At 40.7% G+C, this 26185-nt stretch overlaps 1 protein-coding gene across 1 annotated transcript in view; it reads right to left on the bottom strand.

Annotated features, from left to right (window-relative positions):
• Positions 1–1940: 1940 nt before the first annotated feature.
• LACTB2 (lactamase beta 2) overlaps positions 1941–26185 on the bottom strand; it is a 32702-nt gene continuing 8457 nt past the window's right edge. The window contains exons 2-7 of the mRNA XM_040994456.1: positions 24378–24541; positions 20264–20390; positions 10300–10478; positions 8180–8328; positions 4540–4621; positions 1941–2562 (exon numbers count right to left, since the gene is read on the bottom strand). Coding sequence (XP_040850390.1) covers positions 2519–2562; positions 4540–4621; positions 8180–8328; positions 10300–10478; positions 20264–20390; positions 24378–24541 — 745 coding nt within the window. The 3' untranslated portion in view covers positions 1941–2518. The remainder of the gene's footprint in view (positions 2563–4539; positions 4622–8179; positions 8329–10299; positions 10479–20263; positions 20391–24377; positions 24542–26185) is intronic.

Raw genomic sequence — 26185 nt, 5'->3', positions numbered from 1 at the left:
TAGCCCAGCCTGGTTCTCTCCCTAACCCAGTTCACATATAGGCCAACAGGTGTCGTAACACTGCCCAGCTTGGTCTGCCCCCAGCCCTAGCTCTCATGCTGATAAGCAGGAGTGGCCCAGCAAAGGAGTCCTCATTGCTCCCCTGCAGGGTTCACACCCTCCCTCCAGGGTCTCATGTTTGCTGGTGGGTGCCAGTCTGGCATGGCCCATGTCACCTTGGTATTTGCTGCCAAGTGCTGTATCCTGACCTGGCCCTATCTGCCCCCTGCTGCAGCTTGCGCTGGTGGGTGCTGCTGCCCAGTTGGCCCAGCCTGCCCCCAGTCTTGGCACAAATGTGACTTGGCAGGTGCTGCGGCCTGACCCTGCTTGTCCTGCACCCTACCATGGTTCTCACATCTGCTGGTGGGTGTTATGAACTAGTTCAGCCTGGCCTGCCCCCAGACCAGAGCTACACATAAGGCAGTGAGTACTGTAACGTGGCCTGTCTGGGTTGCTCCTTGCCTTGGTTTTTGAGCTCACTTGCAGGGACTGTGTCCTGACAAAGGACTTCTCCAAGCTCCTGCATCAGGTCTCCTCCCAGTGGCAGCTCTCATGCACACCAGTGGGTCCTTGGCCCAAGCTTAGTCTACCTCCTATTCTGGCAGGACCAGTGGCCTTGTCCAACCAATCCACATCCATTTGGGTTCTTGCTGTTGGGTGTTATAGTCCAGCCATGCCCGGTCCATGCCCTGTTGCAGCTCTCACATGGTTCAGTGGGGCTGAGACCTAGCCCACCCCATTCTATACATACTCTGTCTTCCATGAAATGAAAACCAGTGGATGTTGGGAGTCTTGCCCAGTCTGGTGCACTCCAGACACAGTCCATACCCATGCCAAGGTACACTGCAGTCATGTTCAGCCCAAACCATTGGCCCCAGTCCAACTCTTACACTTACCAGTGGGAACTTCAACCTCGCCAGTGTGTTCCCTAAGTTCCCCAACCAGGCCTGTTTCTAGCAATAGCTCTTGCTCATGCCAGTGGTTTGCTCTGACCCAGCTCAGCACAGCCCATTCCCCATCTTGGCCTTTGTCACTGGATACTATGGCTTGGATTTGGCTCTCTCTCTCTCTTTTTTTTTTTTGTTTGTCTAACATATTATTTACTCTTTAGTTTCCTATTTTTTTAAATTATTATTTCCTTTTATGACACAGTTACATAGGCTCTGGGATTCCCCCTATACCCTCCCAAAGCCCTTCCCCCATATTGATTTCTTCCATATTATTACAGTAGTGCAGCTCATATACAGTCATAATTCCATCACTGTGGGGAGGTATGGACAATGCAGAGAATCTAGCATCCAACTGTCAAGATAAATTCAACAGTTTCATTGAGAGACCATCTTTGATCTGAAAGTAGAGATGGTAGAATATCATCCCATCAAATGAAAAGCCACAGCACAAATTCAACAACAGGAAGAAAAATGGAAATTGGATTTGGCTCATTTTTGAGAGGGTTTTTTGTTATGAATTTATGGTTATTTGTAATATATATTGGAAATAGAAAAGGTTTCCAAGACATGAGAATATTATGAAAATGCCAGGGATTCTTGGGAAGAGGGGTAGAGATGAAGATGTCAGTTAAAATAAAAAAAAAAAATCTCTGTGTTAGCTACTTGGGGGGGGGGAGGATAAACAAAATACTTTCTGAGGATCCTTAGCTTATTTTTATATTGTACTTTAATTACATCATGGGTTATTTTTACCTGGAAATTAAGAATGGACTACCATGTGAATGTAACTACTACTAAGAAAACCACTACTTCAAAGAAATGCCCTCTTATAATCCTCTAATATAAAACATACTTTTCATATACAATTCACTTACAAATTGATGTTTATATAATAAAATGCAAATTTGGAATATATATATTGGATACATTAATGGACTTCAGCAAATTATTTATCACATAATACTTTTAATTGTGCAATTTACATTTTTCAGTTAACAAAAGCTGATTTTCATCAATCATTTGTGGGATATCACCACAAAAAACATACAATATTATAGAACCAATACTTAATCACAAAAAATTACAGAAACATGAAAATAAAGCTATTATCTTCAGATAATAGACAAAGATTGAGGAAAATTTAAGAAGACATATAAATCTGTACTGTAAACTGAAGCTGCTAGAGGAAACAGAATTACCAACCATTGGTAACAGAAAACTAATCTCCAAGAATAACAGCCTTTTGAACTTAAAGAAATTTTATTAATGTTAAGGTAATTACCACTGATTATTACTAAAAAGTGCTAGACTGTTGATTTTTAATTTTTGGTAAAAATCTGTAAGGCTAATGTTATGTAAAAATCTGTATTGTCAATGTGTAATTCATAGATTTTAGAATAACATGACATTATTCAATGTGTATCTAGGATACTTTTCAATATTCCACTCTAATATTCTCTCTAAATGATCCACAGCTAAGAAAACATACCATCCCCTAAAAATAAAACAGAACTTTCACTAATGTGACACTAAAGAACAGCTTTCCATTTCTGCTCAGGACGTGTGTCGCTGACTGTGGAAAGAAAATGAGAGTACAATTTAACAGTGGGTAAGTAAATATACTGGATTTTAAGTTGTCGTAAAGCTAGAAAAATAACTCATTTCTAAAATAATTGTTTTCCAAAATTTTACTTATTAAAAATTAAAAAAATGTTAACTTATTTATTTGAAAGGGTTACCAGCTTGGAGGGAGAGAGAACAATCCACTGGTTCACTCCCCAATGGCCTCAATGGCTAGAGCTGAGCCCGTCTGTGCCAGAAACTTCCTCTAGGTCTCTACATGAGTGTACAGGCCCAAGAACCTGGGCCATCCTCCCAGGCAAATTAGCAGGGAGTTGGACAAGAAGTGGAACAGCCAGGACTCAAACTTATGCCCACATGGAATGCTGGCACTGCTGCCCATTATGTTATAGTATCATATTCTGTTGCTCAGTAGTCATTTTACATGTGTAGACACTGGAAGGCTTCTATATGAAACTCAAGCTTTTAGCCTTGATTGTAAGAGTCAAACTTCTATCACTAATTACAGAATTATTGATTTGTTATCTTTGAATTTACTGCCTTTACTACTGCTTAAAACCTCTGGGTGCTCACAAAAATTCTTCATAATCTTGGGGTATGTGAAAAGAGAAGCTATCTTTCTCTTGACTTGCCCTCCCCTGACTTTTCTTTACAATTATTTTTATTTGGAAGGCAGATTTTCTAGGCAGACACAGAGAGAGAGACAGATAAAGAGAGAGACAGACAGACAGATCGGTCTTCATCTGATGATTCACTTCCCAAATGGCTGCAATAACTAGAGCTGAGCTGATTCAAAGCCAGGAGCTTCCTCTGGGTCTCCTGGCCAGGTGCACGGGCCCAAGAACTTGGGCCATCCTCTGCTGCCTTTTCAGGCCACAAACAGAAAGCTGGATTGGAAGTGGAGTAGGCTGGATATGAACCAGTGCTCAAACAGGATGCTTGGGCTTGTAGGTAAAAAATTAGTTGGCTATGCCACTGGGCCAGCTCTTCCTTGACCTGCCTTTGACTGTAATCAGAGGGTTGGATGAGGGTTCGAATAGTAACTGAGATTCTAAGTCATGTGGAATTTTGTTTCCAATGTGTTGTACACTGGTTTGGTGCTATCAACCTTCCTAGGACCAATTACTCCTACTTAAAAGTGGAGTTTTTACTCTGTACCTGTTCACTATAACGTTCACTTTTAAGTGAACGTTGAAGGGTGTTATTTTTACTAAATGAAAATTAATCCATCTGTTAAAGTATTTCAAATGGGAGCCAGCTCCATGGCATAGTAGGTTAATCTTCTTTTGTGGCACCAGCATCTCATATGAGTGCCCATTCCTGTGTTGGCTGTCCTACTTCTGATGCAGGTTCCTGTTTATGACCTGAGCAAGCAGCAGAGGATGGCTCAAGTCCTTGGGTCTACTGCACCCACATGGAAGTGAACCATCAGACGGATGATGTTTGTATTTCTCCTTCTGTCTGTAACTCTGCCTTTCAAATAAAAAAAGTAAAAAATAAATCTTCCAAAAAAAAGTATTTTAAATGCTGTTAATATGGGCTGACACTGTGGCCTCTCTTTACGACGCTAGCATCCCAAATTGGAGTGCTTATTTGAGTCGCAGCTACTCCACTTGCAATCCAGTCCGTGTTAATACTAGAGATGGCAGTGGGAGACGGTCCAAATAGCTGGACTGCTGCCACCATGTGGGAGATCCAGATGGAACTGCAAGTTTCCGGCTCTGGCTTGGGTCAGCATCAGCCACTTTGGCCACTGTAGCCATGATGGGGAGTGAAGTAGTGGATGGAAGATCTCTTTCTTTGTATTGTGCCCACTCTCTAATCCTCCCTTTCAAATAAATACATGAATGTCTTATAAATAAATAAAAGCATTTACTCATGTATGAATAAAAATAGGCTAGTAAGTAAATCTTGAGAAAAATGCTGGTTAACAACAACAAAAACCCCTAAAATCTGAAAGTGTACTTACATATTTTTCCTTCTTTTTCTAGTTTCTTCAAATGAAGGAAGACATTATGTTCAGCCATTCTATGTAAGTTCTCAGGAATGTTCTGAAAGTAAAGCATAAGTGAGAAAAATTTCCACAAAGAAAAACATTAACATTTTTGAAACTTTTGAAGAAAAAAATGCAATAAAAAGTTCAACTTAAAAGTTACACATTTAAGCTTTTTTTGAAAATTATTTTTATTTTTTTATTTGAAAGGCAGAGTTACAAGAGGAGAAACAGAAGTCTTCCAACTGGAGCTAAGCTCATCCCAAAGCCATGAGCCAGGAGCTTCTACAGTGTCTCCTTTGTGGGTACAGGGTCCTAAGGACTTGGGCCATTCTCTACTTTCTCAGGCCATCAGCAGGCAGAATGGATGGGAAGTGGAGCAGCTGGGACTTGAACCAGCACCCATATGGGATGCTGCGGTGCCTCAGGTAGAGGTTTAGCTAACCACATCATGGTATATGTTGAAAAATTAACTTATTTTTATTGATTTTTTTATTTGAAAAGCAGAGAGACAGATATCTTCCATCTCTGGTTTACTTCCCAGTGCTAGGGAAGGTTCAGAAGCCTAGCACTGTATTCTGGTTTCCCCTCAAGGGGAGCAGGGCGGGGGGCAGGCTGCATCTGCCCCCCCAGGATGTGTAGTATCAGGAAGCTGCATCAGAAGCAGAAATTCCAATATGGGATGTGGAAGTTCCAAGCAACTTGTTTAACCACTGCCCATGTCTAACACATTTTAACATCACTCTAACTAAAGAATTTCGCTTTGTACATATTTCTTGGGTCTCTGTATTTCTTTATATATTCCTGCGAATAACACATAGTGTTTGTCCCACAAATATAGTTCCAGTTCTGTTCCCCCCTGCTATGAATAGCCTTATGTTTGTTATACAGGAATAGAGTAAAAACTCATTAACATTTTGTTTAACTTCAGTGTCTTTTAAGTTGAGACTGCTGGTCTCTACACAACGGCATTGCCTATGCGATTAAGACTTGTTTTTCTATTTTATAAAATTTATTTTTATTTGAATTATATTTTATTATTATTATTTTTAAATTTTTGTTTTTTCATGATACAGTTCTGTGGACTCAAGGATTGCCCATTCTACCCTCCCCAATCTCCCTTACCTTTCTACTGTCATCCCCATATTATTAAATATTACAGTTCTTTAGCAACAGTCTCAAACTTATATTTTTAATCATTATTTCTTTTTTAAAAAATTATAATACTGATTATAGGAGTGATCGAACACCCATGTGAGCCTCTGTTAGGGTGGAGAGGGTCAGGATGGAGGAAGGTGGACACAGATATTTCAGTCTTCTCTCCTTTGTCCAAAAGGGAGGGCTGGGGAGATTGAGCTGCTCTTTGCTGTCAGACTGCACTAGCACTCAGGGAGTGCTACTGATACTGATGTGAGAAAGAATGTTCCAATGGTGTAACTTTAAATGTCTTGATTATTTTGAGAACCACCCTTCGTGGTTCCTATTCTTACTTGCCCCAGAGGTTTATCAAATTCTTTCTAAGTTCTGTTGGTTGATCATGTGCACTTCAGTATGTGTTCACAGATCTAGGTGTTTGCTATAGAGCCTGGTCTAGAGTGTTGTTCAACCTGTCTCACTTTTGACTTTTTGATGAGGTACTGAAAGTCCTCTGTTGACTTAGATGAGCTTGCTATCTTGTTTTTTTGTGTGCACCTTCATATGCTCTTTATTCTTGCACAGGAGTCAGTAACTGAGGTGGCCAAGTCCTGTGACCACGGGTTTAGACCATGGGTCCATGTGATTTTCCCTGAGGTCATGGACTGAAAGCATAAGTACAGCTGGGAAGCCCTAAGATAGCTTTCCTGGGAGGTCCTCAGTCCTGGCTCTCCTGTGGATCTGTTGAAGGAGGTCAGGTTCAGCCTGCCTATTGTATCAGAAAACATACTGGTGGGTACAAGTGCCTGGTCAGTCCCACTCCCAGACCTGGCTTTCATATATACCTGTGGGTGCTTCAGTCTAGCAGGGGTGTTCCTGAAGATACCTTCCAGGCCCAACCCCATCCCCTGATTATTTTTTTTTTTAATTTTGATGATCTTTACATCATTGATTAGGGCTCAAAGGTTCAAGGGCTACAGGAAAGTAGGAAGACCATTGTTTCCACATTCTCTTTTTTCCTTCCTGTATCTGGGGTAAGAGGAGAGACAAACAGCCACCCTCCCAACCATCCCAGGGTCCCCAGTGTGGGGCATGCTCTGAGGGCACTGCTCAAGTGGTTTCGATAGTTCTGAATTGCTGCCAATCTCACCATTCCAAGAATGATGAAATCTCTTCAGAATCCTCTGGCTAACATAGTCCACCTTAGTGTCTCCACTTGCCCAGATTTTCACTGCCAATACTTGACTGGGGTAGTTGACAAATTTGTTCTGTCCTCTGTTCTGGTACCAGGTATCTTATCTGCATAGGACTCCAATGTACTATCATATCCTCCATGTGCATTTGGATATGCTGTCCACTGCCCCGTCTGAGCCACTGAGGAGGCTCAGGTCTGACACATGCACTCCATGGTCAGGCCATGGAACCTGCAATTCTCTTCATGGTTGGGGTTCTTAGTCCAGCAATTCTATTGGGGGATCCCCAAATAAACTTCGTCTGAAGTGATCTCAGACCAGATTCTTATGTATCCTTTCCAGTACAGAGTCCAGGACAGACCTTTGCCCCAATCAGCCTATGCATATGCTGGAGATTACAATTCCCAGCCCTGGATTTTGTGTGCACTATTGCATGCTGTGGCCCAGTTGGGGCCAATTCAAAGAATCTCTACCAGATTTGCCCCAAAACATGGCTCTCAGGAGTGCCAGCAGTGTTGTGATCTGTGTGACAAATCTGCCACTACTTCCAGCTCTCATGTGCTCAAGTGGGTGCCTTGGCCCTCTGGATTCCCCATCCTGATACACTCTATCGATGCCCTTGATTACCTGCAGTTACAGTGGCCTGGTCTGTGGAAACCCCTTGAATTCATCCCATTCATGTCAAATAAGCCCTTGGTGGTTCCTATCCTTATTTGCCCTAGACCCACTTCCTGAGCAATGTGCCCCTTCCCCTCTCATGCCCCTCTCAAACTGCCACCCCATCTTGTCCAATACCACTAGGATGGCGCATTTGGTGGGCCCTAGTGGCAATATGTCCACAGCTTCATCCCATCCTTTATGTGATTCAGACTTGTACTGGGAGCACAGTGGATTAATCCACTGTCAACAATGCAACATTCCATATGAGTGCTAGTTGAAGTCCTGGCTGTTTCACTTCTCATCTAGCTCCCTGCCAATGTGCCCAGGAAAGCAACAGATGTTCCAAGTACTTGGGCCTCTGCACCATGTGAGAGATTCAAATGGAGATCCTGGTTCTGGCATTAGTTTGGGTTAGTTCTAGCCTTAGCTATCATTTGTGAAGTGAACTAATGAAAGGAAGATCTCTCTCTCTTTTTCTCTCTCCCTCTCTATTTCTGTCTTCCAGACTGATAATTAAATCTTAAAAAGGAAAGAGTTGGTCTGATCTGAAATGTGTACACTTACCACAGTCTATTAAATTGGTCATTCTAATACATTTGTGGCAATTTACAAATAAAACAAAAAATTACCTTGTAAATAATTGCTACAAGCTCCTTTGCTGTAAATGGTTTCTCAGTGTTTTCCCGAAGTAAAGCAAGAATTTGATCTTCTCGAATATTTCTGTGAGAAATGTATTCTAGAATTTTAGCTTCAGCATTGTGTATTACTGGGCCATGTCCTGAATTAAAATAATTATAAAGTGTTAAGTACAATGGAAGTTATTTAAAAATAATCCTTTTATAATGCTATTTGAAAAACAATCCTTATAATGTATTGAAAGAGAGTACTAACACACAAAAATAAAGTATTTGGAAAGCCATACAGATTTAAGAGATTTAAAAATTATTCACAATACCAGAAATGTTAGAGGATAAAATAAAATCCATATAAAATACCATTACACACACTGAAAACTATAAAAACAATTTAATATTGCAATAGAAAATAACAGTAAGACAGCATACACAACAATAATAAGTACTCAGAATGTGCTAGGTAGTATTCTTCATGATTAATACACATTATTACTAGAAGCTCATGGGAGGATCACTGATTTTATAGCAGAGACTAAGCAGTGGGCATGATGGCTGAGGGTGCATGACCTGCCCATGGCTATACAGCTAACAATGGGTAGAGATGGCATCCTGACTTGGGAGTTCTTAACCACTGTGACAGCAGAATTTTAAGAATATAATGGATTGATAAATTGGTAATTCAGAAATTTTGATTGCCCAGACTAAGTTATGCTGAAATTTAATTACCTCTTCTCAAGTCACTGCATGGACTTTGGCTGGCCATAAATGCCATTAGCTGTGCAGTGGTTAGGACGTCTTGGAATCTCTCAGAGCTTACTTCTTTAGTTGCACAGTGAGGATACCACTACCTACCATGTTGGATTTTGGGGAGGGGAACAGCTGAGAGAGTTCCTGCTCCTAACCCTATAGCACCTTGAATACACAGTAATTAAGACCATGATATGTAACTGACACGGACTGCCATTTGTTGGGGTCACTAATGCAAACACTCCAGGCACCTTTAGTCATAGGCAGCTTCTCTTCAGCACAGCATAAACGTGAGTGCACTCATCTACACACTCCTCTTAAAATCAGCTACCAGAGTTTGTTTCTTCTATGTTATAACAGGAAGGTGCAGGCCCAGCCTCCCTGTTTCCTACTCTCAGCAGTAGGCCTGTGTGAGACAGTATAAGACGTTTAGGCTATTGGACTGGCAGATCTTCTCAAGACTCTTTGGTTAGTAGTAAGAGAGAAGGTTTTAGAGGATCAAGCACCCAGCCTCCTTTACTTGTGCCTTCTTGTTGTGCCCATTTCTGTCTTGGCTTTTCAGATGCTGGGACTCCTATTGTGGAGCAGTGCCGTGATAGAAACAACAGGTGTATTTTTCTTCTCACAACAATGGAAATAAAATGCACCATCTTATGGTAGAGGCAGCAGCTACTGATACTTCGGTCTTGTGAGTTAAGACACTAGAGCTCAGGTCCAATGTTACTCAGCTAACATGTGGTCCAGAACAGGAAGCAGGGTAACAAAAGAGACTTTGGTTGATGGGAGGAAAAGATGTTCCTATGTTCCTGTTGCAGTATAAGCTTATTTCTTTTAGCAGTGCTATTAAACCTGTACAGATGTTGAAAATAATCCTATCTTCATAAATTTTTTTAAAAAGAATTTATGTATTTGCTTGAAACACAGAGAGAGGGAGAATCAGAGAAAGATCTTCCATTTGCTGGTTCACTCTCCCAATGGCCACAGTGGCTGGCCTGAGCTTCTTCCAGCTCTCCCATGTGGATGTAGGGGTCCAAGCACTTGGGCTAGCCTCTGCTGCTTTCTCAGGCACATGAGCAGGGAACTGGATCAGGAGTGGAGCAGCTGGGACCTGAATTGCAGCACTGCAGGTGGTGGTTTTATCTCCTGTGCCATAGAACTGACTCCTAAAGAAGGTTAATAATGTTAACTATTGGCCCTTTGGTTATATGTGTGGATAGATAAGACTCAGTGGTGTCATTGAAAGAACTAGCTTACACACATTTATACTTCCAAGGCTGAATATATATCCTAGTAGAGTCAAGCCTATTTGAACAGGAGCTCTTCCCATCATTTGACTCAACAGTTTGAAAGAATTTAAAATTCCTCACCTGGATATATGATAGCAGCTTTGAGATTCAATAGTTCTTTTAGGGACTTCATATAATCATAGAGGTCTTCAAAGATAGTTGTTCCCTCCCCAAGGATGCAATCTCCAGAAAAAATAGCATTTTCCTCTTCCAGGAGCAGAGCCATGTGGTCATCCGTGTGGCCAGGCGTGTATATAACTCTGCGGAAGAAGGAAGAGAATAACAATTATGAATGCTTGGGCTTAGAAGAAATTTTGAAAATTATTCTTTATCCTTTCTTCTGGATAAGACACAAGTGGTATTAGAAGCTTCTTTTTCTTTGTATCTACTAAAAATCATATCATAAAATTCTCCATCTTTAGGGGCCATCATGGTGGCATGGTAGGTGAAGCTGCTGCTTGCAATGACAGCATGCCATGATAGAAAAATTAGTTGGGTCCTGCCTGCTAACACACCTGGGAAAGAAGAAGAAGATGGAATAAGTACCTGGATCACTGCCACCCATGTGGGAGTTCCAGGTTTCTTTCTTCAGCTTGGTCCAGCCTAATTGGTGCGGCTGTTTGGGGAATAAATCAGCAGATGGAAGATACTTCTCTCTATACCTCAGCCTTTCTGTGTCTGTATCACTCAGACTTTTGAATATACATTAAAAAAATTCTTTAGTCAAACCAAATTGAACACTTTGAAAATGGAAATTTAAGTTTTTCAAACTTTTTTGGGACAAGACATAAGCACTTTGGACCACCAATTTGGAAATCAAAGAAAGCACAGGTAATTAAGTTAGCAGTCATATCAACTGCCCCAGGGAGGTGCTTTTATTATTTAGGAATACATATTAAATTTTTTCTATGCAACTTTATATTTAAAAACAAAGCTGTGGTCTTATTTTAATACCAAATATCTTCCACGTGCTTGTTCACTCTCCAAATGGTCTCAATGGCCTGATTTGAGTTGATCTGAAGCCAAAATCCAGGCATTTCTTACGGTTCACCCATGTGGGTACAGACGCCCAAGGACTTGAGCCATCCTCTGCTGCTTTCCCAGGCCATAAGCAGGCAGCTGGATCAGAAGTGGAGCAGCTGGGACATGAACCAGTGCCTATATGGAATGCCAGTGCTGCAGGTGCAGGCTTAGACTATTACCGTGGCACTGGTTCCAAAGAAATAAATCAATCTAAAAAAATCAGCATATTTTTAATTTCTGTTACTCTTTTTCACTGTTTTTTCTTCAGCAAACTGATTCTAGTAATTTTAAAGTATGACAATTATTTGAAGAATTATTTTTACTTACATTTATTTTATAATTATACTTAAGCAAAGAACATTGTTTAAGTAATTTGCTCTGAAAAGCATCTCTTGATTTCTCAGACTTGCTGCTTTGTATTGGCAATTTTTTAGCTTGGTATTATTATTATTGTTGTTATTATTATCTAATCTATTTAGGCAGAGCAACAGACAGGGAATGACAGAGAGCATGCTCCATCAGCTGGTTCACTTCCAAGATGGTTGGTCACTGGACTGGGCCAGGCCAGAGCCAGGAGCCTACAATTCCTTCTTGGTAGCAGAAAGGACATGGCAGCAGGGACCCAAGTACTTGGGTATTATCTAGTGAAACTGCACTGGATGCAGAGTAGCCAGGACCTGTACCTGTGCTGTAATATAGGATGTACTGCAATATAGGGTGCATTGCAAGAAGAAGCTTAATCCCCTCTGCCTCACAACCCTGGTTCCAGTTATACTCTTGTGCTTCGGATTACATTGCTTTTATATAGGTTTCCCATTATTTCCTTCTTTGTTTACCAGTTTGCCTTACAAGGTTACGAGTTTCTGAAGGACAAGACTGTCATTTTCTTCATATTCCCAGTGTTGGCCACTTAGTAGTAGTTACTTTTAGAAATATATTGCTAAGTTCCAGGCATTATATTCAGGGATTTTATGAGTTTCACAATACTTTATGTGCCTAGAATATTTTTTTAAAACATTTATCTGAGAAACTCAATTGGCTAATTCTCTGCCTTCAAGCATCAGCATCCCATATGGGCACCAGTTCCTGTCCTGTATTCTTGGATGCTCTACTTGCTATCTAGGTATCTGTGTATGGTCTGAGAAAGCAGCGCGGCACTTGTGTGGGAGACCTGGAAGAAGCTCCTGGTTCTGGACCAGCTTGGCTCTGGCTGCTGGGGCCATTTGGGTGGTGAACCAATGGATGAAGATCTTTCCCTTTGTCTTTCCTTCTTTCTGTAAATCTGCCTTTCCAATAAATAAATAAAGAAATCTGTATTAAAAAATAAGTTGAGCAGCTGGGATTCAAACCAATGCTCTGATTCAGGATGACCACATAACCAGGTGGCTTAAAACTGTAGGCAGCAGGCCTAGAATATTTATAATACAATTTGGTAATAATGGGATATTTTGGGAGTTTGGGGGAAATATAATTGCATATTTGTATTTATTACATAGGAATTGAACACAGACTTATGGTTAGAATAGTAGACTGCACAATCTTCCATCTCTTTTTCTTCTAAAACACTAATAAAATTACCAGTGAAGGATGGGAAAAGAGATTACATCATCAAAAAGTAAGAGAAAGAAATATGAGTGACAGGAGATGGCTGAAAACCGAATTTAAACTGGTAAGGGAAAAGCTGAGAATGAAACAAATTTATACTGCAGAATTCCACAAAATGTCAACATTGGGGTATCAGGAACCTGGAAATGAAGAGCAGAGGATTGGGGGCAAGGGAGAATGGCAGAAAACACAAGGATCAAAATCTGTTTAATTAACATGCAGATCACCAGATTCCCTTGCCATTGTGAGCAGTTGGACAAGTGCCCCCAGTCCCACTGAGGGAAAGGCCAGATGTAATCTGCTTTCATGAGGGTAAAACACTGATGGAGGAGTTGGATCACATAAACATGTGTGTCTCCCCAAGCTGTCTTTCCACACTCAGCTTCCACGATGCTGTCTGGCAGGCCTTTGCCTCATGAACAGGTTAGGAATCTTTTCTAAGTTGTGCTACCAGCTCAGCAGGAAGGCCTTGAAGATGTCAATGCTGGACAATTAAGTTCATCCAGATTACTCTATAGTCAGGTGCACAATCTACACAAAGCCTCTCTCACATTCTGAGAGCTCATGATGGCTCTGTAGTTTCCAATAGAAGACAATTAGGAAATGTTAGAAGATAATCAGGAGTACTAGGCACGCCCAGAACATCAGAGGCAGGGGAAAAAAAACAAGCAAACAAAGGAATTTGGAGGCAACAAATTACAAGCAAGGAACTTTTCCAAACCCAAAACCCAAACCAGGAATATTATAATGGCCTCAGTGAGATAAGAGAAGAAATTGCAACTATGAAACAAACAACAACAACAACAAAAAACCCTGGCTAGAATAAAAGAAACATTTAAGGAATTGAAAAGAGCTCTGGAAAATTAAAACTGGGGGCAGGGGGAAGAAATGAATACACAGTAAGAATAAGAGAAAAATTAATAATAATTCTCCCAGAAAGAATATTTAAAAAGACAAAATGATAGAAAATAAAAGGGAAAAAATGATGTGTATCAGAATTCTAGAAACAGGAACTCTAGGAAATGGCACAGAATACAAGATGAGAAAACAGCCAACTTTAAGAAAAACTTCTACGGCTGAAAGATACAATCTAGGACTGGAATAGCCTAGTTGGGATTGACAAGGATGCACACCTTAGACTAAAGTATAGTCAGGCTTGCCCGATTCACCACATGTCAATATGGCACCTGGCCATACTGAATGCTTTGAACTGAAGGAATTTGAGAAAACTGAGGAATTTGAGAAAATTGCAAAAGCAAGGAAGTCTCCCAGAGTCTCTGCCCTGAACCAGGTCATGGAACAAGAGAGAATGTTTTGTCCTTCCTCTGAAGTACATCAGAAGACGCTCATGTAAGATGCCCAGCAAAAAGAAATCTTGATCTCCGAAAACATGGACACAGGGGGATCCACAGAAGTAGGACTCCCCAAGATCTTCCCTCTTCACCCCTATTACCCCTCCGCTTCCCAGGAAATGACCATCAGATCACAGCTTTTGACCACTTTGCCCTCTCTACTAGCATCCACCTCTTCAAACTTCACATATAAATATAGACTCTGTTTCCTTGACTCTTTTATTTCTGAAGACTCATGTGACATATAAGATGCATGAAATAATTTGTATGTCTCCCTACCACTTCTATCCCTTGTTAAACTTTGTTAACTTTATTTTCAGACAGTCAAGGACCCTAAGAAAGAACAGAAAACTTACTCCTTCTATAGCGATTAGGCTTGATCTTGAGCTGGTAGAATCCAGTTGGAACAAGAATCTTGCTAAGGCAGTTTAGGGAAAATCCCCTACCCATGGCATCTGTGTTGCCCACACCTGCCTGCAGCAATCATCCTGTAAAGTTGGTTGGTTCCTAATGCTTCCTTGTAGTGACTGCCCATCCAACTGACTCTCTGCACACCCTCCAGTTCCACTCCTTAGCTCTAAATTTGCCCTTGTCAGAGAAGTTGCCTGTATATCTGACTTTCCAATAAAAATAAAATAAATCTTAAAAAAAAATAAGCCTTTTCCCTCGATGCAAAAATCCCAGTCCCAGTGGTTTTTCTATCTTTTGTCATGGCTTCCTTTCATAAAAGTTTGCCCATTGTCATATTCATATATATATATACATATACATATACATACATATGTATAAAAGTTTACTTATATATTCATATTATATAAATATACAAACATAATTTGTATATTCATAAATATAAATATTTATAAAATCTTAATATATAAATATAAAAATATAAATACATAATAACTATTTATTTATTTATTTGTTTTGAAAGCCAGAGGAGAGTGGTGCCTTGATAGTGAACAAATATTTGAAGATCCAGCATCATTTAATTGGCTAGATTTCCAGGTAGAACAAATGGACAGAGGAAACATAAAATCTTTCTGTCTTTTAGTACTGCTGGAGTGAAGACATCTTTCCTTTCCCGGTCTGGGTTCCCAGACTATGACACTTTCTCTATCACCAAGCCCCCTGCTTTAGTCCTCGGACCTCTGGCCATGAACTGGAGCTGCACTGTCAGCTTCCATGATCTGGAGACCTTGGGACTTCACCAAGCTGTGCCACCAGCTTTCCAGGCTCTCAACCCAACAGATGGCCTACACTGGACTTCTTAGGCTCTGTAATTATTTGAGCAGTTCTACTAATAAATCTCCTTCCCCTCTTCTGTCTGTAGAATCGTAATACATTGCTCAGTTTCATTAATATTAGCATAAAATACTAACCCACACTTTTAACCAAGAGAATAAAAAAAATACCGCACTCAAGAATTGTCACAACATGAACAATAAAATTAAGAAAGTGCAAGTGGGCCCAGCATCATAGCCTAGTGGCCAAAGTCCTTGCCTTGAAGACTTTAAACTGCCAGGGTCCCATATAGGCGCCAGTTCATATCCTGGCTGCTCCACTTCCCATCCAGCTCCCTGCTTGTGGCTTGGGAAAGCAGTAGAGGATGGCCCAAAGTCTTGGGACCCTGCTGTCATGTGGGAGATCCTGAAAAAGCTCCTGGCTGTTGGCTTTGGATTGGTTCAGCTCTGGCTGTTGTGGACACTTGTGGAGTGAACCAGAGGATAGAAGATCTTTCTGTCTTTCTCTTCTTTGGTCTGTAAATCTGACTTTCCAATAAAAATAATAAAGTAAATCTTAAAAAGATACAGGTGTCTCAGTTTTACAAGATTTCCTGAAAATAGTAATAAAACTATGGAGAACACTCACAAGCCCTTCTCCCTAGCTACTGAAAAGACATTTAACAAAAGTCAGCTCTTTAAAGGGAATATTTAAGAGAATTTGAAATGATTATAACTCTGAAGAATTTCTCCTATGACAAGAAAAATTCACATTTTTTTCTAAATACTGAAACTGTAACAGCTTTAAAAAAAAAACCACTGAAGTATTACATGTAAGTTATGAGAATGGGAGGTATTAGCATAATGAGAGCAATTATGTCTGAAAGGCCAGTGCCTTACAGTAAGAACTGCTATGCTTTTATGGTTGCCAAGTTCGTGCTTTATATGCTGCAAACAATTACTATATTATAGTTGCTCTGCTGGTGAGGTATTAAAGAGCTGTTAGGAATCATTTCTTTTGTCTGATTAAACATGCTGCAACCTGATAATAAAAGTATTCAGTGTTGTATGAAAATAATTCCAGGAGATAGTTTGCCAGCCAAGTTTAAATTATATACCTGCATATGGGTGTGTGCCCTATTTTAGGAATAAAATTGTGAGCACATAGAATGCATTAACAAACAGAACTCCATTCTTCTTTTTTTTTTTTTTTGAATCTACGCAAACTCATTTGGAGTGCCATTCTTTTACAGTCTGCAAACCTGTCAACACGCTTGCAATGACTCCTTCGTTATCTGCTCTTCCTCCAACCACACCAGAATTCAGTAATGGTTTTCTTTGATATTTTTCTAGGCTGATGGCCATAAAATGTCTTAAAGTAGGGCATCGGAAAGTGCAATTCTTCAGTTACCAGGCTGGCTAATGCCTTCCTTTGCATAAAACTGTGTAAAAATTGAACTTGAATAGGCAGAAGGCAAAAGCAAATGGCATCAGAGGTATTCTGCTAAACATTAGAGAAAATGCAGCTGTGGCCTTCCCATTCATCACGCAGAGAACTCATCTAGTTCTGCCACTTTTGTCACTGGGTAGATTTTTACAGGATAGGTGTCCTGCAAGCTTCATGATGGCTAACAAAAGCTGCCAGATGTTTTCTCCAAGAAATTAAACTTGGTTCATTAGAAAATTCCTGAAAGTCATAATGGAATCAAATTTGTACTGAAAAACTTGTGGATTTCTACTTTTGACATGGTTCTTGGGTATTATTTCTGCCTCTATTGCGAGGCTGGCAAGTAGACAAGACCAGCTGGACAATGAATACCTGAAGACTGCAGCGAATTTTAACCTTCTATATATGAAATTTTTGCTTAACAGGTCTTGACGTTAATATTTAGAATTGGGTTTAAGTGGCCTTATAAAAATGGAAACTGGATTTATGGCCAAAAGGGAAGTAAATGCTCTATTAAGGTTTTTATCATAAGTAGCATTTATATTTTAGGATTATTTACAAATAGGCATTTTTAGAGTATGTATGATTATATTTTATTTTTTCTTGGCTTGTCTATGTCTTAAAATAGACTCTCATGTTTATCTTAGAATACAGTAAAATGTGAATAGAATTCAGATAATGTTGAAATCCTTGGGAGGAGGTAGAGACAGGAAGCTGGATGAGGATCCCGTAGACACTGACATGGCTTTGTTTCGTCACTTGAGTGCTGCTCATCCAGTGAGTTTACTTTATAAAAGATCATTATGCTTTAAAACAGTTTTAGAAAATGTGGTTGTGCTCACCTCACTGGCAGTTACCTTGCAAAAGCTGCATATTTATTCCTTCTTTCCTTTTGTTTTTTCCTCTTTTATTTGAGAAACAGACACACATATAGAGTTCCCATCTACTGGTTCACTCCTCAAATACTGCAATGACCAGGGTTGGGCCAGGTCAAAGCCAGAAGCCAGAAACTCCAATCTAGGTCTCCTAAGTGGATGCTAGAGAGCCACATGCTTGAGCCATCACTGCTGCCTCTTGGGGTTTACTTGAGCAGCAAGCACAAGTCAAGAGCTGAATGTGGGTATGGAAACCAAGACTGGTGTGAGATGTGGGTGTCTTATCTGCATATAGCCATGACTCTGTGATAACCGTGATTAATTAGCCAGTATTATAATCCCTAAATGTTTGAGGTAGAACACTCAATGAATCACCTATTGCATCTACCCCTGTCATTCATTTGGCCCAGGGCTGGTAAGCTATTGAAAGAATTCAGTACCATTAAGAATACTTTTTGAAGAAGTACTAATGTTTGTATTTCTTTGGTATTATGAGCAAATTCTATTAAATGATATTATATTTTCAACAAGAGTATTTTTTAAGCTTCCCAGATAATAGCTGATATATAAATTACATTTTGTCAATTATTGGCATAGTTGGGAGAGGATGCAACTGGTTATTGGAAAGAGGACACAGAGATCTGTTGCTGCGTTTTTCACTTTCTCATTCAATTGTTTACCTCCTTACTTCTTTATAGAAAATTACTACATCCAGTTTAAATATTAAGTGCCTTGTATGTGCCATGCACTGATTCTTTCATGTATTTGTTTCAGAAAAAGCCTAGCAAATTACTAAACCCATTTTCTATTTTTCCAGGGCACAACTATTGCTAGGAATGGCACACAGATAAACTGGCAGCTCATGCAACAGAAGGCTTGGAATATGTCAATGCCCCGTGCAGTAAACCTTCCGTGTTTGATGTTACCTGATGGATGGATGGAGGTGAGCAGGACCATGTTGAAAGGCAAATGCTGAGGCAGGTGGAATGATGAAATTGAAGAATCCTAGTCGCGACTTGCAGGAGAGCCTCTTGTTAATCAGAAGCTTTGGGGGGATTTTATTTTATTATTATTATTTTTTTATTGGAAAGTCAGATGTTCAGAGAGCAGAGAGAGAGTGGGAGATCTTCCGTCCGCTGATTGCCTGCCCAAGTGGTCACAATGGCTGGAGCTGCACCAATCTGAAGCCAGGAGCCCGGAACCTTTTCTGGGTCTCCAACTTTGGAGCAGGGTCCCAAGGATTTGGGCTGTCTTCAACTGCTTTCCCAGGCCACAAGCAGGGAGCTGGATGGGAATTGGGGCCACTGGGAGAGGAACCAGTGCTTATATGGGATGCCAGCATGTGCAAAGTGAGGACTTTAGCCGCTAGACTACCATGCCAGGCACTTTTTGGGACTTGATGTATCTAAAAAATTAATGTATTCAAGTTTGAGCCATTTTTTTTTTCATTTGAGTTGATCTGCCATAGCAACTGGCATTAACTAATCATGTGAATTTAAGGAACTGATTATTTTTTAAGAAGACACTGATACTACTCCTCTCCCTAACATATACACACAAAATCCCACAATACAATTTAATAACTGTCATAATGAAATAATAAAAGTCAGAGGATATAAAGTTAGAGGAGAAAGGGAGTAGTTAATTCTGCTCTGGAAGGGTTCTGAAGGAAGTAATGTATGAGCTGGGTCCTGAAGTAAAGACAGACAGGAATTTATCAGGGAGACAGGTGGGGCGACGGGGCGATACCTGCTAACAGGGAGGATGAGCAAAGGCAGGAACACACAGGATGTATCCGTGGCTAGGTGCCCTGTCTTCTATCGAATGGGAGACCTGATGGGAGCTTCTGGCTTTTGCTTTGTCCAGCCCCAGCTGCTGTCAGCATTTGGGGAGTATGGAGTAAATGGAAGAGTTCTTTCCTACCTCTCTCTGTCACTCTGCCTTTTAAATAAATACATACGGAATTCTCCAAAGCAAACAAGCCAAAAGGCTTATAGGGTGAAAGGTTTTTATCCATTTCTCAAGCAGTCTCTTTTCTCTTTCAGGAGTAAATGATGGTACCAGATTTGTTTTGTGTTTCTCTTGTCCCCTTCCTAAGATATTCTCTATATGTACAAATGTAAATAAATCAGGTCTGGCATGATGGCTCAGTGACTAAATCCCTGCCTCACCAGGATCCCTTATGAGTGCCAGTTCTAGTCCCGGCTGCTCCACTTCCAATCCAGTCCCTCCTTATGGTCTAGGAAGGCAGTAGAGGAAGGCCTAAAACCTTAGGACCCTGAAGAAGCTCCTGGCTTCTAGCTTTGGATTGGCTCAGCTCCGGCCATTGTGACTACTTGGAGAGTGAACCAGTGGATAGAAGAGCTTCCTCTCTGTATCTCCTTCTCTCTGAAAATGTATCTTTCTAATAAAAATAAAATAAATCTTAAAAAACTCCAAATGTTAATAGATCAGTCCTGTCTCCATTTTGATACGACATGCACATGGGCCCTTGCCTTACCCAGCTAAGGGACATTCACTTACCTTAGTGTGGCTCCCTCAGTCTTAATCACATCTCCATCTCTCACATAAGTGTATTGTTGCTCTCCATTTCCTATCTTTTCTTCTCTATGAGGATTCCGTGGGAGCTTTTTAATGCAATAGGCAGAATCTGGTCATAAAACATAAAATAAATAAAGTCATACATTAAACAATAATTCAGCCTTTTAAGAAATGAATTTTTACAGTTAATACTTGCACATGACTATGTAAAGTACTAAGAGACAATAGAAAGTGGGTGAGTTACAGCAGCTTTTTTTTGTGGGATAGGACTATTTCATATTCTTCAATAAAAGAGCTTTTTGTTCTGTCATGCCTCTCTAGGCTTATATAAAAGCCTTGTGTTTCTTTAGTGAATCCTTTGCTACACAAAATTTGAAAGCCATTCACATTAGATGTTGATGACATCAGGCGTTATTGAGGTTGTGACACAAAGCAGGAAACTTGTCTCCATCTAGTGCCTGACTTAGAGTAAAGAAGCCAGTACAGTAGCTAAAAGCAAAGGATTGCTAGGAAAAGGGCTTTGCTCTGAGTGCTAGAAGGGAGTCCCAAAGCCAGAGGTAGGATTTTCAACCTTCAAAGTATGTTTGGGGGTCAATGTTGTGTGATGAATTAAGCCACCACCTGTTAACACTGGGATCCCATATTGAAGTGTTGGTTTGAGTTCTGGCTGCTCCACTTTTGATCTCACTTCCTGTTAATGTGCCTGGGAAAGCAGAGAAATGTGGTTCACAAGTGCTTGGGTGGCCCCAGTGAGGGCCCTCCTTCTGGGCCACCACTCCCACTGGTGAGCATGAGAGCTGGGATGGGGGCAGACCAGGCTGGGCAGGGCCATATCCAATGGCCTGCATGTGAGCTGAATTGGGGAAAAGTCAGGCTGGGCTGAGTGTACCTTCTAGTACATGCATAAGCTGGTTTCAGTGTGGAATTTTTTCCCATTTTTTAAATTACAGTTCTGATAATCGTTACATGTCAGTGTGGATTGATTGGGCTTTGCCGAAACATCAGCGGGCAGATGCTAGCACAGGGGCCAAATTCTGTCAGGTGCAGGCATGGCTTAGACAGTTGGTGGCACCTGCTGCCATCAGTGTGGAATGGATAGTGGGGCTGGTTGGGACGAACTGGTCGGGACCAGTCTGCTGTACTGGCAAGCATGGGAACCAGGGCAGTGGCTGGCCTGGTGGGGGGTTTTTGTGGGTGGCTCCGACTAAAATGCAGCCCCTACTGGTTTGCGTGAAGGCTAAGTATGTGATGGGCAGGATCGGGTTGGGTTCTAACACCCATTGGGTTGTGTAAAACATGGGGCTGGAGACAGAACTGACCCAGCAACTGCAACTACCAGTGTGTGCAAAGGCTGTGCCAGACACTATATTAGCAAACACAAACAAGAATTAGTTCTGAGATGGCCTCAGATGAATTTCTTTGGCAATTCCCTACCAACTGAGCTGCTGGAGTTAGAACCCTAACCATGGAAAGAATTGCAGGTTCCATGGACTGTGGGAGTGGATGTGTCAGAGCAGGGTCTCCTCAGCGGCTCAGATGGAGCAGAGGACAGCATATCCAAATGTACATGGAGGATATGGCAGTCTGTGGGGAGCCATGCAGTTGGGTCACATGGCATGGGTGTGTGATGAGCACCGCTCCTCAGTTAGCAAGGCAAAGAGTTTCTAGCAGCGAGGCAAGGCCCGGCAGAATGTCTCTGGTCACCTCATTGCTGCCTCACCCATTGTATGGAACTCAATCACCTCTCTGATGTTTCATAGAATTCTTTTGAAGGTGTTGTTGTTTTTCTGCTAATGTGAAATGATTCCTGTTACTGGTATGACACCTCAAATTGATCAATCATGTTATGATAAAAATACCTTTAGTAACAGTAAGGCTATGACACACAGCTAAAAGTATACAATAGTATAATTGAGCCCACTATGTTTCCAAACATCCTGTTATGTGCCCACTTTTGTCCTAAAGCTTGCCTTAGTATAAGGAATGTTTTCCTTAAGAAATGGCTTGATAATATCTTGCAACAGATGGCAATCATGGAGGTACAAAGCGTTTGTTTACTATGCACCTCTAACTGTTACAACACATGATATGACACATTTTAGTTTCTTAACCACAGAAAGCAAAAGTATATGGGGCATCTTTTATAAGGAAATAAATGTGAACCCCCTCAAAATGGTTTAAAATCTTTATCTTATATTGTTACTTATATTTAGGGAAAGAAAACAGTTTATATAGATGAAAGAAAGTTTCTTGTAAAGGCCCTCTGTTTGTAGATTGGCTGAGCTGCCTTGATCCCTTTCACTGCCCTTTAACAAAAGAATAAAAAACAATTGAATCAGGGCCTGGTGCGGTGGCGCAGTGGTTAAGGTCCTCGCCTTGCATGCCCAGGATCCCATGTGGGCGCCAGTTCTATCCTGGCAGCCCTGCTTCCCTTCCAGCTCCCCGCCTGTGGCCTGGGAAAGCAGTCGAGGACGGCCCAAAGCTTTGGGACCCTGCACCTGCGTGGGAGACCCGGAAGAGGCTCCTGGCTTCAGATTGGCATAGTATCGGCCATTGCGCTCACTTGGGGAGTGAATCATCAGAGGAAGATTTTCCTTTCTGTCTCTCCTCTCTGTATATCCGCCTTTCCAATTAAAAAAATAATAAAATAAATCTTTACAAAAAAAAAAAACAATTGAATCAGCACTAGGTGAAGGTGATCGTAATTAATGCATGATTTGATTATAAGATTTAGCAAGGAATCTATGTTATATGCTTTTAGAAAATCCTTTCATTCATGATCTTTTAATTCTGTATTAATATTTTAATCAATATTAGTTTGTGTTTAGTAAAAATTGATTTTGAATATAAGTAAACTACTTGTCACTATGTAACTGCATGTGCTGCCAACCGTGGAGTTCCTGGCTTCAGCCAGGTGATTGCAGGTTTCAATGAGTAATGGTTTGTTAAGAATGTTTTCTTTGAAATAGAAAAATATTTTTTAGGATTGCTTCTTGCATTTTCATAACCATGATGTAATGAAAAATGAAACAATTGGATGTTGTGCAAAATTTGTGATGATTTATGTATAAATAAAGAAGGCAACTTTGCTGAGTTGTCCATTATGAGCATCAAGCCATAGTGGTCCGTGTCTTGTCTCTTCCTATCATCTCGCCAATCCACGCATCCTTTGCAAGCTCTCAGTCAGCTGGAGCTGGTCTCCGGCAGCAGTCCATTGGAGCCTCCAGAGGACACCTGATACCATGGCAGAGGATAGAGGACAGAACAAATTTATCAAATACCCCAGCCAATTGTTGGTAGTGAATATCTGGGCGGATGGAGATGCTAAGGTGGACTATAGCAGCCAGCGAATTCAGAAGAGCTTTCATCGTGATTGGAGTGGTGGGATTGCCAACAATTCAGGACTGTTGAACTATGAAAAACTCTTGATAAATTTCATGCTATTGTAAATTTCTATTTTTCTTCCTGTTGTTGATTTTGTACTGTAGCTTTTCATTTAAGAGGGATATGTGGTGACTGTGTAATGACAACTATCATGTCCAGATGTGAGGATACAGTGCAGTGTGCATCTCTACTTCCAGATCAAAGATGGATACTAATGAAGCTATTAGCTGTATCTTGACGGTAGGATACTGGACTCTCTGCCATTGTCCATGTCTGCAATGATAAACAGGTGACTGTTTATGAAGAGCTATGCTATAGTAATAATATAGGGGAATTTGGTAGGATGGGAGAGGGCAGGGGAAATCCCAGGGCCTATAGAACTGTATCACAGAATGATGATAATAATTTAAAAAGTTAAAATAAACATTTTAAAAAAATTGAAGCAGTAACTGTATACTGATTAAGCTTAAACATGCCTTCATCACTGGGAAAATGCGTCAGCTGGAAGTAGATAGGGATTTGGAACAAAATGTGAAACTCTTCCTTTCCTCCCTTGTTAAAACTGAGACAGTATATGAGTCACATAAAATTTTACAAGTAAAATTTAAGTTATTTAGTAAATGGTTCATGGCTTATTTAGCTTTGTAAATGAAATAATTAATACCCCACACTTAGCTTTCCTTAATGAGCTTATTGGATATTTTATGTTTACCATTACTGATGTTTTCACAGATGTCTCTTATGCCTCCAGAATGATCCGGGTGCCAATGAGTCACTATGATTTCCTGGATTGCTGTGTTGAATTTGTCCAGAGCCTGCTTTAAACAGCTGATATATGCTGGAATTGCTGGCTCTCCAGTGTCAATGAGGATTCTCCTGAAAATTAAATGGAAGAGAATCACACAACTGGAACAGAGTAATATTAGCATAATTCTCACATAGATAATTTATTTCAAATTTAACAAAATTCATACCTAGTTTTGCTTCGCACATGCTCAAAAATCAGCTATATAAGGCTTTAAAAAAGTTCATGTAATATGCACATCATGAAGAAACTACGCATGATTGGAATATTTTGGCAACTATGGAAGGATCAAGATGGTGGAATAGGGCAAGGACACATTTAAAGAGATGGAGAATCATCAGTCAGGGTGAAGCATATAGAGCAGATTCCAGGAAATAGGAGAGGACAGGACAGTGGAAGAGGGGCACCTGGAGACTGATGGATATGGGGAAGCAGCAGAGACATGGAGTGGTGATGCCATGATCAGATATCCCAGCACCAATCAGCAAGTGGAAATACGAGCTCCACCTATAGTCAGGTGGGAAGGGGAGTTCACCAGAAGCTCAGGAGGTGAACCCAGGCAAAGAACTGCCTGTCTTAATGCTTTGTTTGATTTGACCAGGAGCAAACAAAGCAGGAGACCCCAAGCAGATGGTGCAGGAACAGGGTTACTTCACAGTCCAGACTCCCACCAGTGTCACGTTAGGTACCATTTTGTGTATTGAAGTAAAGGCTGTGGGACTGGAAGGACAACAGCAAGCTGTATATGAGCTAATCCAGGAGAGAACTCATTTCCAGCTCAGCACATTGTATTGGTCCAACAGGGAAAACAGTACTGATGTGGTATCCTATAGGTTTCATCCAATATAGGTCTGTGTAGCCCCCAGACCTAATGGTCAGCAGATCCAGAATTCCACCAGTGCCATGCCAGAAGCCATTTTGCACACTATGGTAAAGGCTGTGGAACTGGAGGAACAATAGTGTACTGTGCATGGTACCAATTTTGGCATCCTACAGATCTCACATAAAATAGGTCCAAATGACCCTCAGATGTAATGGCCAACAGGTTCTGGCAAGATCAGCATCACCAATAACCCAGCTATTTAGGATACCTGGCATCTCCCTAATCCGGAGAATGCTCAAACTGGAAGTGGGAGTGAGTGGGAGTAAGTAAGTACAGGCCACAGTGCAGACAAAGGATGGGATCACAAGGAAGTAGAGAGTAGTAAGCCAGGAGCTGGGGCTACTTGGTAATATGATGTGCATATTAGATGAACTTTTTAAAAGCTTTATATAGTGGAGACTGTGGTGGAAGTCTAATATAAGAGCCCAGACCTGAAACTCATTGGAGGGAGTGGCACAAGCAACTAAAAATGAAGAACTGGGTACCAAATAAAAAACTATAGATCTGTGGGTGACACAACTTAGAATCCTGCCTAAAGAGAAGAATCTGTTAACTAGAAGTACGATGACCAAGAGCAAAAAAGGAAACAGAGGCACAATGAATTTTACTGAAGACTCCACTGCAAAGGAGGAAAAGCTCTTGCCAACTTCAGAGTTAACTGAGGAATACATCAAGGAAATAGGGGATAAAGAATGTAAAAACTTGTTACAAAGCTTTTTTATCAACAGTGAGAAGCACATACAGGAACTTAAGGAATATGTCACACAGGAATTAGCAACACTGAAACAAAATCAAGCTGAATTATTGGAAATAAAGGACATAATGGAGCACA

The sequence above is a fragment of the Ochotona curzoniae genome, unplaced genomic scaffold (genome assembly GCF_017591425.1).
Source record: "Ochotona curzoniae isolate NIBS_2020 unplaced genomic scaffold, NIBS_Ocur_1.0 contig_1071, whole genome shotgun sequence".
Lineage (NCBI taxonomy): Eukaryota > Metazoa > Chordata > Mammalia > Lagomorpha > Ochotonidae > Ochotona > Ochotona curzoniae.
The sequence above is the reverse complement of the archived record's forward strand: the minus strand, read 5'-3'. Positions and strand labels throughout refer to the sequence as shown.